The following is an 18,323-nucleotide window of genomic DNA, read 5'->3' as shown; positions in this document are numbered from 1 at the left end:
TCTACCCCAGCAGCGTTACTAGTGATGCGGGCAACCCGCATCATCTGAGACCGTGGCAACCCTTTCTTAAGGGCCGGAGGGTGATGGCTCGATGCCATCAAAAACGTGTTCCTATCGGTGGACTTACGATGTACAGCTGTATGAATCTTACCATCCACCACAGATATATTAACATCCAAAAAATTGGCGCTATGGGCACTGTAGGAGAATGTAAATTTAACAGGTGAGTTTGACTGATTGATGTTTTGCATGAGTGTTTCAAAACGTTATTCACCTCCCAACCAGATAAGAAACACATCATCTATATATCTGGTGTACATCAATATATATTTGCTAATATCTGAATCCTGGAAAAACATACGTGCCTCTTGGGAAAACATATATACATTAGCATACGAGGGGGCCACGGCTGAACCCATGGCACACCCTCGTAGCTGCAGAAAGAAAAACCCATCAAATAAGAAATAATTACGGCGCAATGTTAACTCCAAAAGATTCAGAAAAAGTTGATGGTCAAACACTGAAGTAGATAAATTATCTGTGAGGAATTTTTGCATAGCTTCCATACCCCCATCATGGGGTATGCAGGTATACAAACTGCATACATCTAGGCAGCACAGTAGTGCCCCATCTGGTAGTATATCAATATCAATTAATTTTTTAAGGAACATCGTGGTGTCTTTTAAAAAAGTCGACTGTTGGTATAGGAGTGGTTGCAAGATGCAGTCCAATAACTGAGACACCGGCTGTAGCAAGGATCCACGGGCAGATATTATTGGCCTGCCCGGAGGGCAAACTGGGTCCTTGTGTAATTTTGGCAGGGTATATAGAACAGGGACTTTCGGGTATTGAACTTCCAGAGTTTTATACACTCTTAGATTGATTAAATTATTCTCTTTAGCTGTTGATAGAACTCCCGACAGTTCTTTCTGGAATTTCGTAGTAGGATCACCTTGTAGTTTAGAATAAACTGCCACATCTGCTAATTGACCGTAGATCTCCTTTCTGTAATCATCGATTCCCTGAATTACAATCGCCCCACCCTTATTGGCTGGCCTGATAGTAATATCCTTATAGGATTCCAGATCTTTCAATGCCCGGAATTCCATTTTAGAGAGATTAGGTTGTGTTTTACAGGGAGTAGATACATATCTACTGACAGAATTATCCAATAACCTACTAAAGGTTTTTAACGATGCATTAGATGATGCCGGATCAAAGTTAGACCTGGCGGCTTTTCTCAGGAAGGTGTCTTGAACAGATACATTGTCCGATAAATTAGTATCACGATAATGTTCCTTCAGTCTAAGCTTTCTGGAGAATTTGTGTAAATTAAACTTCCAGCTAAATTCATCATGCCTGTTGGTAGGTATAAAACTCAGACCCTTATTTAACACACTGTATTCATACGATGTAAGGATACGGTCTGATAAATTAAAGATAGCTATTTCTTCCTGCTGGTCACTTTTCTTCCCCCTCTTCCCCTGCCCCCCCCGGCGGGTGGGAGATCGTCTCTGGGGTCTAGGGTATTTGTAGGTGCCACATCTAAAGGGACTACTGTTGTCCCAGCCTCCTCCGTCTCAGACATCCTGAAATCGCTGTCGCTACTAGATTTATAATAGTCACTCTGAGAGCCCGGGCCCTTTTTCTGCCATGGTCGTCTTCTCCTAGTTGTAGTTTTATTAGAGTGATACATGTCACCACCATATAGCCATTTGTACACCTTATTTTCGTCATAGTCTGCATCAACTGCCATCTTTTTCCGTCGCTTGAATTTAAGTAATTCTTTGCGATACTGTTCACATTGTGATTCCAGTTTAGTTAATCAGTTCTGTCTGGTATCCCCTCCAAGCGTAGTAGCGTAATCCTTTTCAAATAACGCAATTTTTGTCCTTGTAACAGCTAGTTCTTTATTAGCTTCTTCAATCACAAGGATCATAAGATCAAAGGCACATTTGTTTAAAATCGCAATCCATTTGCGTACAAAATCAGGGTTATTACGTCCGATCGTAGGGACATTATGTACCCTGAACCCTCTAGGGATTTTATGCTCCCGAAAATAATCAGATAACGACACACTATGGAGTATAAAATCAATTTCTCTGCGTTTTAATTTCCACAACTGGAAAAAAAGGTCCTCTGTATTTAATATAGGGTCAGAAGTCGCTACACTCTCTTTTGATAATATCTTTTCAATTTCTGCTTGAGAGAAACTAAATGTTTCACCCATTGGTGTTGTTAGTATACCAAAGCTTCCCGCCGGGTCCTGGCCGTGGCCTGTACCTCTGACCGGGTCCATTGTGTATAGATGGGTGAACTATATGATTCATAGAACCATATACACAGCAGTGGAGTAATGTCTTTAGTGTAGATAAAGTCTCAGAAAAAAGTCTTATAGGATGAAATCCAAGTTAGGTGCCTTGCAACAGGTGCTGATGAGCACACCAGTCCCCAAACAGCACAAATACAAATACTAACACAGTCTGCCGGCACTCTGTAAATAACAGAACAACTGTGCGTCAGTAGCCGGCTCCGGTGGGAGGCCCTAGCGTCCAAAGCAACAGGTGCACAGCTGATGGCTTTTGTGGGGTATATAGAGGTGTGGTAAGTGTTTTGTGTTTGTATGTGTGTATTGTCCTGATGACGGGGCTGAGACCCTGAAAACGTTTGATGTGAATACACGAATTATTTGCCATTGAAGCTGTCTCCTGAGTGCCATTTTTTCTGGATTTTATATATATATATATATATATATATATAAACCAAGCAAAACAAGTGCTACTTAGAGACTTACAACCGATGAACCGTCTGCACAGGGTGCTTATTGAAGTCTACGTTTTGGGGATAGTATCGTCTTCCTCAGGACAAAACATAACACACTGTAACCAAATAACATGTGTATATAACATAAAACAAACTTACCCCCATCCCCCAGTGCATGTGTCCCAGTCCGGTTAACCATTCCTCTGGTTAGCACGCTTCTGGTCACGGCAACAGCGTCGCGCCGGAAGTGACGTCATTCAGTCAGGCCACGGGTCCATGGTTACACACTATAAACAATAAACACCATCAGATCAGGCATCGCTGCCGGACACATCATAAACATACCGTGCGCATCAATGAACAGCAGAAGCATGACTTTACACGCCAAAGGAATCACACAGAGAATTTTGTGGGCGTAGGCGAATTCACGATTCATCACACATCACAATCGATGTCAGGAATCGTGTATCCTCTCCGACATTCAAACAGTGTTCTTGCGTGATTCAACTCGTCATCGTATCTGCTCTTCTGTGAGATTTCTAGGTACCCACCTGGCACACACGCCATTTTCAGTTACTTTGTCACAATATGCTGAACCTGTTCGAATGAGATGCCAAGTGAAGTCGAAAGGCTTGTTCAACCAGTGCGGTCAAACAGGAGCGCCACCCTATAGAGGGCGCACCCCTCCCAGCCAAATTAAACTAATTAAAAGCTAACAGGTGCCTAATTAGTCATTAGGGAGGTGGGTGTCCAAGGGGTTCTGAAGCAATTCCCGACATTTTTATCTTATTATAAAGATTTACCCTACCCTTTTACCTGCTCAGGGGGCTGCGCACAAAAAAAACACAAATTTCCTCTGGAAAAGCAATGCGAGTTTGGGATAGGATTGCAACTGCATAGTTTGAGCGCTAGTCAGCCCAGTCCGGTGCTGGTTATGGTAAATACAAGGGACCCCTACTCATTTTGTCCCCTGTTTTCCAAAAACAGGACCGGCTCACTTAGCCCAGTGCTGGTTGTGGTAAATATAGGGGACCCATACGTCTTTTGTCCCCCGTATTTACACAACCAGGACTGGCTCTGAAAAGTCTGGGGCTGGTTGTGCTCTTAGCGGGGGACCCCACGTCACTTTTTTAAAAAATGTTTACACTTTTGAAGCTTTTTACATACAAATGCATGCACAAAACTCACTGATCTGTACATGCATCTGTGTCAATCAGACCTGCTCAGACTAAAATCGAAAGCATGAAGCAGTTCTATTCATTTGGGGATTTGAAGTTCGATTTGAAGTTGGATTTTGTGTTCGATTTGAATTTGAAAAATTAGTAAATAAGGGATTTGTGTGTTGGTCTATGTAAAAGTACCGATGTTTTTCCAATGTTCAATTTCAAATGGGACTTGAGTGAAATTCGGTTTTATCTTCGATTTGACTTTCAATTTTGCCTTTAGTAAATCTCCAAATGCAAAATCGAATGAAAAGTGAATGCAAATCAAATGTCAAATCACAATAAAATCAAAATCGAACATTAGTAAATATAACCCTAAATATTTGAAGTAAAAATCTGTAATTAATCATATCTGAATAGAACTACCAAAAGGAACAACTTGGAGTAGTTGCAATACTAGCGGTCGTATTAGGTGTGCATGCAAGGGTAATTTGTCTGCCGTCCGGAATCTTACACCAGAAAGTTATATATTTAACTAGACTGAACACTAAAAAAATTTAGCAAGAGGAGAAATTGTTCAGTGAACTTAAGTGTATCACACAGAAAGTGTAGTAATTAAGCCTGACAGGACCTAAAAGTGTTAATAGTTCCAAATTTAAATAGTGCATTTGGTGAATTACTTTAGTTGTTTATCAGTCCTCATGAGAAAAAGTCATATAATAGTTAACTAATTTTGTTTTAACAGATAAGTTTTTTTGAAATGTAATTGTTATTTCTTAAACTATATGAATGTTGAACTTTTGAGTAATGATATTCAACATCAGTTTAATGAAACAACCAAGGTAGCTACTGGTTCTGATTTAAGTATAGCTATAATGAATATGTGTTAATACTTATCACTGATTTAGTTTGATCTTCCATATGGTAGCTAAAGAGTCAAACAGCGGTGTCAGGATCGAAATATAGTGGTGTGTTTCATCAAACAATGATACTGAAAGACTTTTAATAACAAAACCATATTGTAGCATTGATTTAATAAGTCAATTGTTACAAAAAATGTCTATAGGTATGTTATTTCATCTTTATCTAAAGTGTATATAAATTGTCCTTTTGTTGTTTATACAAATCTTCTTGTCGTTTCTCAGCTATTCAAGTCTAATAAATTTGGTTCCTTTCTTTCACTTAAATTACCAATTATTGGGAAAAAGGGTCCGGTTTCTCTGTCATGGTGTATGTAATAATAACAGAGAATAAAAGTGACAACAAGCCAAAACATCAGGTAATCCACCTCAGTACAAGAAGCTAAAGTGCAAGAAAAGTATATCCAGTGAGAAGGAACAAATATCTATATTTACACTAATATAATAAGAATGTCGTGTCTGTCTGTTTGTTCCAAGTTGGCGCAATAACTACTGAACCGATTTTCATGAAAACTGTATCATTTTGTAGTGGACACTCCTAGAAATAACCTGCACTTTGTTTCATCTCGATGCGTCAAGTTAAAGCTGAGCAATCATGGAAACTACATTTATTGACATTATCAATGCAAGAGATAGGTGTGGCACCATCCTCGTGGCCGGTAAGGGATGGGGGAGAGGTGCTTTGGACCCACGTACAATTGAATAGGATAGGCTACATAGCAGTCTGTGCACAGGGCACACAGTGACATTGGTGTGAGCGGTGGGTGAATAGGATAGTCTACATAGTCTGTACACAGGGCACACAGTGACATTGGTGTGAGTGGTGGATGAATAGGATAGGCTACATAGCAGTCTGTACACAGGGCACACAGTGACATTGGTGTGAGTGGTGGGTGAATAGGATAGGCTACATAGCAGTCTGTGCACAGGGCACACAGTGACATTGGTGTGAGTGGTGGGTGAATAGGATAGGCTACATAGCAGTCTGTACACAGGGCACACAGTGACATTGGTGTGAGTGGTGGATGAATAGGATAGGCTACATAGCAGTCTGTGCACAGGGCACACAGTGACATTGGTGTGAGTGGTGGGTGAATAGGATAGGCTACATAGCAGTCTGTGCACAGAGCACACAGTGACATTGGTGTGAGTGGTGGATGAATAGGATAGGCTACATAGCAGTCTGTGCACAGAGCACACAGTGACATTGGTGTGAGTGGTGGATGAATAGGATAGACTACATAGCAGTCTGTGCACAGGGCACACAGTGACATTGGTGTGAGTGGTGGGTGAATAGGATAGGCTACATAGCAGTCTGTGCACAGGGCACACAGTGACATTGGTGTGAGTGGTGGGTGAATAGGATAGGCTACATAGCAGTCTGTGCACAGGGCACACAGTGACATTGGTGTGAGCGGTGGGTGAATAGGATAGGCTACATAGCAGTCTGTGCACAGGGCACACAGTGACATTGGTGTGAGTGGTGGGTGAATAGGATAGGCTACATAGCAGTCTGTGCACAGGGCACACAGTGACATTGGTGTGAGTGGTGGGTGAATAGGATAGGCTACATAGCAGTCTGTGCACAGGGCACACAGTGACATTGGTGTGAGTGGTAGGTGAATAGGATAGGATACATAGCAGTCTGTGCACAGGGCACACAGTGACATTGGTGTGAGAGGTGGGTGAATAGGATAGGATACATAGCAGTCTGTGCACAGGGCACACAGTGACATTGGTGTGAGAGGTGGGTGAATAGAATAGGATACATAGCAGTCTGTAGACAGGGCACACAGTGACATTGGTGTAAGTGGTGGGTGAATAGGATAGGCTACATAGCAGTCTGTGCACAGGGCACACAGTGTTATTAGTGTGAGTGGTGGGTAAAGGCGCTGCTGCCAACAGTCTGGAGAGCACTGATGGTCACGTGGGCCACTCCCACAACAGAGTCTCTATGCCAAAGTTATACAACTAGAACACCTCAAATAAAACAAATGTTGGCAGAAGCGATTTCATCATGGGTGAAACCACAGGCTACAGCTAGTATAAAATAATAGTAAGCGAGTCATTACAAATTACATATCCCCACCCATTCCTGCAGTTCAGCTGCAGGCTTCACTGTTATCCAAGTGGTAAGTAACAAGGGAGGGGGGTCCAACGGTTGAAACCATGCCTCCCGGAGCCTGCAATTATGTTCTGCCATTAAGTCTATACTGCAAAGAGATGACCAGTCAGCAATATATTGCAGAGGAATGCCATTCTTGCCAGCCACATTTTGCAAAGAAATTGTCTTCTATTCCGTCTATTCAGTTGTGTGCAAGCGTGAGGAAGCTTTTGTCAGAGAATGCTTTACTTTATTTATTTATTTTGAATATTTTTTTTTTATGCTTTTATTGTGTTATTCCCGTCCAGCAGCAAAATAACAATAAGCTCTCTTTGATAAATACAGTATATCCTCGCTCTTGTGGTTGGGACCAATGATGATTCCGTGGTGCCTTTCAGTGGTGCCTGCTCTAATTACTTGCATTCAATACAATTAACAAAAGCCTCCCTCTGACCGCGAGTGTAAGTTACCACAGTATATCATACGTGATCTTGTTCTCTAATGCCACAACCAGCCTTATTTTCTAACTAAAATTACAGGTTGCTGGAAGCGGACATATTCCCTCACATTAGGGTTAGATTGATTGATAAATTATTAATTGTAATTGTGGGCGGCTGAGTTCGCCTTGTTTATTATAAGACGTCCTTGAAGCAATGTTATCTCAAAAGATCAAGCTATATCAGCTTATATTGTATTATCGGGACACACAGCTTCTCCTAAAGCAATTTCTGCCTCCTGAAATGGAACTGCACCTATCCGGCTCATGCTGTGAGTTCATCTTCCTGCAAGTCTTCTGATAACCAAAAACTCCTTCTAACCTCTACATCCTTTCACATTCATTTTATTCTATACATTAATTGAATTGTCTGTAGTTCTATATTTAGAATCATTTGATAGAGGAATTACTGTGGAGAAAAAAGTATGTGTATTTAAGCTATTACGTAGCACTTCAGCTTTTCTTATCTCTTAGGTCTAATTCCTTTGTTGCTATTCCCATAATAGTTCATATTTCACAGAATACCTTTTGTTAATTCTTTAACTCTTAGTTTAATATAAGCTGTAGGCTAAAATAACCTAAGATAAAAGTATAACCAGTTTTTCATCCAATGTGGAAAAACTTTCATTTGTATGCATTTAATTTTCAGTGTCACCTTGTCCCCATCTGGGATGGCTATAAATGTCCAGAAAGTATAAAGTTCTTTATATTGTAAATCTGTAATATGAGTGTATGGGGTCAGGGGTAAAAACAAAGGGGGGGTTTCCAAATGCATGATTTTAGAGCAAGTCTGCATAGCACTTAACAAGTGATAGCCATCCTCCTACACACCATACTATAGGTATCCTCTTACACAGTTGATAGTGTATTTAATGCAATACTAATAAATAATGCTATACATGTATACAGTATATTGATTAGGGTAATAACTAGAACCTAGGGAGCCCCATAGCAAACATTTTAAGGGGCCTCAAATTTTTCTACAGAGAGATCTCTATGCAGCAGTTGTTTATTTTGTGCCCCATAGTTAGCATTTCCTCCGAACAGCACTGAGGACATGGGTTCGATTCCCACTAATGCCCTAGCTGTGTTAAGTTTGTAAATTCCCCCTGTGCTTGAGTGGGTTTCCTCCGGGTATTCTGGTTTCCTCCCACACTCCAAAAATATACTGGTAGGTTAATTGGCTCCCAACAAAATTAACCCTAGTGTGTATGTGTGTGCGTTACATGTGGTAGGGAATATAGGGCCTGATTCAGACCCGCTCGCAAGCGCATAGCGCTCACAAGCGGGTCGATGGTGCCCCAGTGCGCATGCGTGGCGTGCGCACTGTGCGGGTGCGAGCCCCGGAGCGAGCACAAAAAGCACTCGCTCCATGGCTCACTACAAAAGGGGCGGCTGTCGATGTTGATCGACAGCTCGCCCCGCTTTGTAGGCGTGGCCGGGGGTTGGTTTTACAAACAGAGGCGTTCCCAAGCAAACGCCTGCCATTTGTGGGCGGCCCCACTGACATCACCAGTGATGTCAGTGAGAGAGCTTCCGGCTCTATTAGAGCCAGAAGCTTTCTGGGGCTTGCGGCCACGAGACCCTACCACAAGGGTCTCGTCGCAAGCCCGATGGTCGCGATGGTCTCGACCGTCGCAACCATCATCCTGGCCGCTCGCAGTAGCTGTGGGTGGTCACCCACAGCTATGCGAGCGGCCAGGAGGCCGCAACTAAAAAAAACAGCGCCTGCCCTGATTCAGAGCGAGCGCTCGCTTTTTGCATGGCCAAAATATTCTCTGTAAAACGCTGTGCAATATATGTGCATTGTATAAATACTGGTAATAAACGAATAAATTATGCCACACAGTGCTGCCATTTCACATTATGCTACATTGTAGTGGCCCCAGTTCACGTTATGCCACAATGTAGTTCCCCAGAACACATGCCATCTTGTAGTGTCCCCAGTTCACATTATGCCATCTTGTAGTGCCCCCAGTCAACAATAAAACTATAGATGATCTATTTATTAATACCATACATAATGCACTGTGTGAGGAGATTAATATATCTAATATCCAGCACAATAGCAGACATACAAACTGTCACTGTGCTCCTGGTAAACTTATGCTGACATCATTCAACTTTTATAGTGAGAAAATGGTGGGGCAAATTTTCTCAATAATCTTTTATGACCAATTAGGCTTTACACATAGGCTGTACTGCTTTCCACATAGCCGCAACTCGCCTAAAAAAAATAGTAACTAATGAAAATTAAAAAGATATACAAACCTGTCATGACACTACAGTGTGATGCCAGATAAACCCACAGAGTCGCTAAGTGAGATCTTCTGCCTATAACACCATCCCGTTGTTCCTTTAGAGACTAAATTTGCACACCGGTACTTAGGCTGGCACCAGGACTTACTCTCGGCACAGTGTGAGCTTATCTTACTAACACCTGTACATGATACACAGTTGGGAAGTACCTGAGCTGGCAATCTCGATCTGGGCAGAGGCTGAATCTGAATACCCAGCGATGGACTTGGCGATGATTGATACCCCAGCAGGTAGACAACAGGTACGGCAGTTCCCTTTTGCCAGCGGAGATGGTAATTCTGCAGATATGATCGCACACCAGAGTGCGAGTGGACCGCAGGTAGTGGTGGAGATATGCTGCGCCGCAGGAAGGAACAGTGGCAGGCTACAGATGGTGCAGCTGAACTGTAGACTGATGTGGATTATTGATAACGCGGCTATGCCACAGGCTGGTGACATGGTTGTACCGCAGGCTGGTAACGTGGCTGGGCCGCAGGCTGGTAACATGATCACAGCAGACTGGGAAATACTCGACTAGGAACACAGATGAACAACCACAGGAACATGGCTCTTAGGAGACAGGAGACCGGGAGCAGGACAGAACCATACAGCCTGGACACTAGTAACAGACTATCACCGGCAGGGAATGCTGGGACTGACTGCACATTAACAGGAAGAGGAACAAATACAAGCTAGCTTTTTTGATTGGAGACTAATTTGCAGCTAAGCTGCACACACATTGAGAGCTTGATTACAGACTGGCTGCAGTTGAATGCTTCCACAATACTGACAGCTTCCTTGCTGCCTAGCAGCAGCCAGGACTGGAAACTGCTAAGACTGTCAGAAATCCCGGCAGCGGATCGCAACAAAACCAAACAAGTTGGGTAGGTGGGAGGGGATCACAAACTGGAAAGAGGAAAATAGATCCTCTTTCAGGCTATTTATATGACATACCCAGAACTGGCCACAGGCATAGGCATTCTAGGCAAATGCCTAGAGCATCTGGAATGCCTTAGGGGCATCCCATAGCTCGGCAGCTGCAGCATAGTGACAGTACCGGCCGGGCGCGGCGACAACCTGCTACTTGCCGCTACCGCTGAGCTCCAATCGGGCAGTAGTCATAATGAGCTGATACACGTGCGCAGAACCTCATTTCGGCTACAAGTAAAGTAGCCGTGGGAGGGCACGTTGCCTTTGCAGAGCTGAGTCATGAGTCACAACTCGCGGCTCCGCCTCCATCACCCGCCACCACAGATAAATCACCTTTACCTCCTCAGCACTTGCTGCGCAATATCACTTATGTTTAAATTAAGTGATTATTACAGCTGTATATTTTGTTTTCTGGATTTAACAGTATACATGCCTTTATGAATCTACGCAGCTACAGATACTTATGATTGAGGACAGATCATGTACAAGCAGAAACATGCTCATTGTGGTCCTCAGAAACATCCTATGACCAATGCCAGTGCCATCATTGCACACACAAGGTGGTTTCCTAGAGCAGCAGTACTGAGGGCCTGATTCATTACCTATCACAACTGCGATTATGCACGCAATCGGCCAGTTATTGCGTTCTGTGCATGTGTATGCATCGCAAAGTGCCTGCACGAACCAGCCACTGCAATCAGAACAGCGATCGCAGTGACTACACAGACCCATCGCAGAGTGATTGACAGGAAGTGCCGTCTGTGGGTGGTGACAGGGGTGGTCTGCGAAACGCAGGCGTGCATAGACATTTGAACGTCGTTGCAGGGGAGGGCATAAATTATCCACTGCGATGCCTTCTGCAGCCTGAGGACTCATAGCGTCAGTGGGCCCTTAATGTGCCCGCATTCTGGTACTTGTGGTTCTCCAAGTACCAGTATGTGGGAGAGGCTTGCTGGGACCTGCAGTTCTACTGTAAAGACAATGTTTTGATTCTTCTATTTTTACACTACATTTACACAATCAACCCGCCACCCAACGCCCAGGGCTGGCGGGGATAGCCCCGGGCTATCAGCCTAGGCTAGGGGTGCCCTGGAGAGGGGGGCCCCTTTATTGGGGTGTCCCCAACTCCCCAGGGATCCCTGGCCTGGGCTGAGTAGCGGTCAGGGCTGATGCTGCGGCTGGGGGGGCCCAGTGATAGGGCTCCCCTGGCTGTGGCATCAGTCCCCCGCTAGAAAGGGCCAAGTGCTGGTACTGGGAATTACAGGGAGACCCTACACAATTTTTTTCCTGTAATTCCAGAACCAGGACTGGCTCCAAGAGCCCAGTGCTGGTTGTACTAAGTACAGGGGAACCATGGACCTCATTCAGAGCCGGTCGCACAGAGCGTGCGGTCGGTCTGAAAGAGGGGAGGACATCTTGAATTTTCAAGACGTCCTCCTTTGTGGTGGTAAGGCTGTGGGTTAACACCCACAGCCTTACGACCGCCTAAGGTGATGGTCGCGATGGTCAAGACCATCGCGACCATCGGGGCTTACGACGAGACACTAGGGTAGGGTCTCCCTTGTCGTAAGCCCCGGAGAGCTTTCAGCTCTGTCTGAGCTGGAAGCTCTCCACTGACATCACTAGTGGGGCCGCCCCCAAACGGTAGGCGTTCCCATGGGAACGCCCGCGTTTGGGCTGCCACCCCCCCGGCCCACCTTCCAAACGGGGCGAGCTGTCAATCAACATCGACAGCTCGCCCCCTTTGGATCGAGACCCGCTACGACCGGCGCTGTCGGTCATAGCGGGTCTCACGCATGCGCACGACGGCGACGGCACCGTCGTGCGCATGCTCTGTGGGGGGCCATCGACCCGGTCCGAGCGCAACGGCGCTAACGACCGGGTCTGAATGACCCCCCATGTACTTAGTCAACCAGGACTGGCTATGAAAAGTCCGGGGCTGGTTCTGTTTTGGGGGGACACCACATGTCATTTTTTTTCAAAATGTATCTATTTATAAGCTGTTTACAGTCAGATACATGCAGGCACCTCACTGATGTCTGCATGTATCTGTGTGAGAACGAACTGCTCATGCTGAAAGTGAACGCATGTAACAGTTCATGTTCAGTTGGGGATTTGCAGTTCGATTTGAAGTGTGATTTGCTGCACGATTTGTACATGAACATGTCAAATCGAACAGAAAATCACTGTTCCAAACCGAACCAAACTGAACCAAACTGAATTCGATTTGAGAAATGCTTCTCAAATCGAATCTTCATAAATGAGGGGATTTAGGAGGGATTTGAACTTTCGATTTGAGTCGGTTTGAGGTGAGCTAAATCGAACTTCAAAACAAAAGTCAAGTCGACCTTTGATAAATTAACCCCCAAGTGTTCATGGACTGAGGCCATGGTACATAGACATGGATAAAAAAAATAACTACACAATTAAGATTTCAAAAACTGAATGACAGGTAAACTTTATGTAAATATTGGGTACATAGAAAAAATACATGGGTTCAATGCTATCTCTCTCTCTCTCTACTGGCATAAACTCAATAGTCGTCAAATTAATTATTTTCCCAGATCAGCTGGTAGACACCTTCAGGCGACCAACTGATTCTCAACAACCCAAATAATTACATGCTTTTGTTATACTGTATGTTTATCTACACTGATGTGTTCTGTAATAACAAAGCATTTGCATATATTAATGATAAATTGAAAATAGCAATACAATTGTAGTTAAATAAAACTATACACAAAGTCAACTTGTAGACAGTAGAACTTATAAATGCTAAATGTCTACCCAGGTCAGAGTCAATTTTGATGGGTTCACCAGGAAACAATAGATGTAAAGAATAAAGTTTAGCTAATTGCAACTACTATACCTGCAACTATTTCTAATACCAGTTAAAAATATAATACTCTTAACATGAAAAAAAATGTAAGCTCACCATATATATATATATACACGGAAATTCTGATGACCAGTTTGGTAGTTTTAAACCAAACTGCGACCAAATTACTGTGCACTGATTCCCAAAATGCACAGCAATCCTACATAACCTTTAATAGGGACCGTACAGATCAGTTCAATCAGGACTTTTAGAAAATATCAATGAGCAATGACAGCCACCAGTCAATCATACCAATTGGGTACCATAGAAATCAGCCATTCATCCACAGTATCACACAAATAAATCTGTCCAATTTGGCAGCTGCATGGCCAAATCAGACAGACGACCTGATTCAGCAGTGATCGTAGTTGCAACTACGTACGCAGATCTCGAGATTGTTCTCCATTGCGCATGCGTATAAGCCACACTCTGTGTGTGCTGCATTTGCACTGCGATTATGCACGCGCAGAGGAATCTATCTCAGAATGAGTGACAGGCTGTGAGCATTTGGGGTAGTAACGGGGGAGTGTTCGGAAAAACGCAGGTGTGTCTGTCCATTTGAACACCGTTGCTTGGGCGTGCATAAATTAGCCACTGCGATTGCATACGTAGCTTGAGAGTTCACTCCGTGTGAAGAGACTTGCAGTGTCTACGGCAGGTCAGACCTGGTGTAAATGCTGTGTGACTGGTCGATGTGTGTCGATGAGACCGATGTTTATGCAGAAGAGCGAAAGTGGACGGATATGAGAAAGCAGCAGTGGGCGTCTTTATGCCGACTGAGCTTTGGCTAGTATTAGCATATTTGCGTTCCGTGCGATTTCACACTTGAGTTGCATGCGATTTTGCAGCTGCGATCATAATTGCGATCTGTCCTATTCAGGCCCAGAGATCTGACTGCTTGGAGCTTAGACTGTGCAAACTTTATTGCATAAGTTAAACACATCTGTTTCAGTTTAGTAAAATATACGTGGCACGTCCCTTGTAAAAATGACCATTTAAAATAAGCATGTAACCTCGGCGTCTATGACACTACCAATCAGTTCAGTTATGCAGACATATTTATTTTCCGTTTTGTGTCAAAATTTTGCCTTGTGCTATCATGGCTGCTTCCAATCATGGCTATAAAAGGCCTAGTGGTGTGTGAGTCACAAGCACAATCCTTGTCTGGATATTATCCCCTGTATCTGAGAGGTGAATGCATGTCACTGCAATTTATTGGTGTGTTAGGCAATATGCTAGTGTCGGAACTTGCAGAGAATTGGAGGCCCTTGACAACGGGCTGCAAGCTTAAATATTTTGATCAAAATACGGACAAAATCCCCATGCTTTTATTTGCTATATTCACACAGATTTGCAGCATATTATTGTTAGTGTCGATAGCAAAAGTCTTTCTGTTTTGTATACATGTATGGCATGAATACTGCCATGCAGCTGGTATCTAATTTTTTATTTAATTTCCTTAAAAGGATTTGGACACCAAATATTTATTTCATTTTAACGTTTCCAACACAACCAGTAAAAAAATGATGTACTAAGTGCATTCTCCCTTGACACTTCTCATACTTTTAAATGAGTCAAAATATAACTCACAATTGCTTATACTAAAATTACACTAATATTATTAGCATCGGTAATTATGATACATTTATGTTTTTATAAAGTTGTAAAGACTGCTGCACTGCTTAGATATTTGCTTATGCCCACTAATACCACAGCAGATTATTCATGAAAGTCATGTCCAAAAAATGAGAGAAGGCCTTTATCTAACTACTTTATACTAAACCTCCTCTATGGTACATAAGTAGTTTATGAGGATTGTAGTGATATTACTATGGTATACTACAGCTAAACAGATTGCTAAAGACAGACACAATAAATCACACAACATGCCTGGAGTGGATAGATTGTTCCAAGATCTTATATCATTATACTTGGAAGAAAACCTGCATACATATTAGATTGCCACAATCAGAATAATTTTCGTTGAATCTGTCACATATTCTTTGCAAATAGGAACTTTAAATAGGAACCAATTTATCCTAAATAAACTATAACAAAAACATCTGTGCCTTACTGCAATATATAGAATTAACCCCTGTACATAATATTTCCGATGTCTCTAAGTATGTGCTTATTTTTAGATTTTTTTTTTCAAATACTACACAATCCATTCTTAAATCATGCTGCGTAAAATGATGAGAGAAGAGCATAGATTTGGGAAGCACACAGACCACTGTTGTCGGTTTGCTGTACGCTGTTGCTACCTAGCAGTTTATGACATGGTTTGTAGTGGGAGGTCTGAGAGACTGAACGAGGCACTCTGAAAGAAATGACATTCCTGGTTAAATCACTATGTAATCTCATTGTGCAGACTGCTCTTTCTAGTTAGAGAGCCGCTGCCACGTAAATTGTAATTAAAAACAAAACAAGATTAATTTATTTATTTTTTGGTTAGAATTTTTTTGGATCATCATCTGTAGCTTTTCACTACAATGCATAGTGGGAAAGTCAACAAGCTGGGCAGATGTTTCAGATTGAAACAAGATTTCTATTACAAGGACTGTTTTCAATCTGGCAGAAGACTGTGAGGTCCAGGAAACTGTGTTCAAATTTTATCACCTTTTCAGAACTGAGATACTGTCAGAGTGTAAAGTAAGGGATAGAAAAGGAGAAAGCCCAGCCTGGCATGGAATTCACATTATGCAACACCTGTAAGTGACTTTGTTAAGTGTGTCCTTTGTTTTTGTGCTGGAGTTTTTGTGTATGCAGTGTTGTTATGCTGTTTTCTTTTTTATTATATTACTGTTCTGTTCTTTTCAGCAAATGTACATTTTTTTTTTACAGATGTTTAAACAGTTCTTAGACACGATCATTTATCAAAAGTCAATCTGAGTCTTTCACATGGCTGGAAAGCTGTGAATACTATTACTACAACAGGCAGCAATGTCTCTTATTATTGATCAGATGTCAGAACTAAAGATCCACATTAAGATAACCACAATAGAAGTGAAAGGTTCTCAGTTTAAGTGATGTTTTTGCTCTGGGATGACTTGTGCTTATGTGTTACTATTACATTTGTTTTCTCAGATACTCCAGGAGGTGCCCGACATACACAAAGGAAGATAGATCATCGTTTACAATGATTGGGTCAAGTTTAAACCTTCAATATTTTAATATTTAACATTAGGTTGACATCTATTTTAGCGGATTGAAATAATCTGCTATCTGATGCCCGAGTTTAAAAGGAGCCGCAGAAAATTGTGCTAGCCTCCTGCAATCATGGTAAGGTACCTATATGGATTTTACAGCATACAGGCTGGAAGTGGACATACAACAAGGGGGGTCATCAGGAAAACTCAGGATCAGCTATTATGAATCTCTCCACTGTGGATTAAAATCAGACCAATGCTGGAGAAAAGTTATTCCCTTCTGTTCTTTCAGATCATTTCTCTACAGAACTCAGGATTAAATATGGATATTCTTGACAAGGAGCAGTTTGTGAATGTCACCAGAAGCTCTATCTTTCAACTCAACCCAGACAGGAGACTCTACAGCAGCAATCTGGGAGCAGGAGGAGCTAATGCATCTGACATTTTTAACTGGACCTTGGGTTCGGAAAACTTAACACATCTCACTACAGAAGGAAGTTCCTTTTCTTTAGAGAAGAACTGGCCGGCCCTTCTGACAGTCACAGTCATTGTGATAACCATAGCTGGAAACATACTAGTGATTATGGCAGTCTCTCTGGAGAAAAAGCTTCAGAATGCCACTAATTATTTTCTTATGTCCCTAGCCATAGCTGACATGCTAATAGGCTTCCTTGTGATGCCCATCTCCATGCTAAACATACTCTATGGTAAGTACCATCTAATACAAAGTACTGTTTTTAGCACCTACAGTACTGTAAATATACAACACAGAGTTTTTGCAATATACTGTATTTGGTTTTATATTGTCTTAGTGGGAAACCTGCTTAGTTGCCGTTTGTTTTCCCGAGCTTTACTAAATATATGCATCAGACTAAAATAATTACTGTGCACCAAATTCATAAATTATACATATCACATATGTCAGGTCTAGCAGATTACACAGTGTCTGAGCTTAGTGTGGGGCTTCATTTAAGAGTTCCACTTAGAAATCCATAATATGAATAGTAATTTTCAATGACAAAATAAATATTTTATTGCGAATAGACTAACATAACATAGGCTTAATATATAGATGAAAACTGTGCATTAACAAGTGGGAAAGTTTATTTATTATTTTTTATTCTAATACCATACAGTGTTATCAACAATATAGACTGTCCCTGATGATCTGTTGATATATTTTCTCAGCTCCATGTGATGTATAATATATTTTTTTATTCAAGATTCCGGCACTCTCGTAACCTTATATATACAGTTTGTACACCCACCTGCGTGCCACTGCTAAACTGATATACATGCACCCCACTGACACAGTCCAGCAAGAAACAGGGCACTACAGGAATTTCTTTATATCAGTTAATAATTTATGTATAGAAAATCATAATCAATTATACATCATAATCCTCACTCAAATGTGTCAACGATTCCAGACCCACTGGACCCCGTCATCAGGACAGAGGAGATGTATGTAAAAAATGAAGACCCGTGAAATACCTAAGGAAAGCAGTGCCCTGCTTCTTGCTGTGGAGTGCATGTGTGTGTGTGTATATATATATATATATATATATATATATACGTACGTACGTTCATACATACATAGAGCTATGAGTCATATTAATATT

General features: G+C 42.2%; 1 protein-coding gene across 1 annotated transcript in view; it reads left to right on the top strand.

The window, feature by feature from the left end:
- The first annotated feature begins 15,914 nt into the window (after positions 1 to 15,914).
- HTR2A (5-hydroxytryptamine receptor 2A) overlaps positions 15,915 to 18,323 on the top strand; it is a 133,122-nt gene continuing 130,713 nt past the window's right edge. The window contains exons 1-2 of the mRNA XM_088478243.1: positions 15,915 to 16,263; positions 16,640 to 17,408. Of these exons, the coding sequence (XP_088334369.1) occupies positions 16,958 to 17,408 (451 nt within the window). The 5' untranslated portion in view covers positions 15,915 to 16,263; positions 16,640 to 16,957. The remainder of the gene's footprint in view (positions 16,264 to 16,639; positions 17,409 to 18,323) is intronic.

Source organism: Taudactylus pleione, unplaced genomic scaffold (assembly GCF_031769625.1).
Source record: "Taudactylus pleione unplaced genomic scaffold, aTauple2 ptg000005l, whole genome shotgun sequence".
Lineage (NCBI taxonomy): Eukaryota > Metazoa > Chordata > Amphibia > Anura > Myobatrachidae > Taudactylus > Taudactylus pleione.
This window is presented reverse-complemented; position numbering and strand designations above follow the sequence as displayed.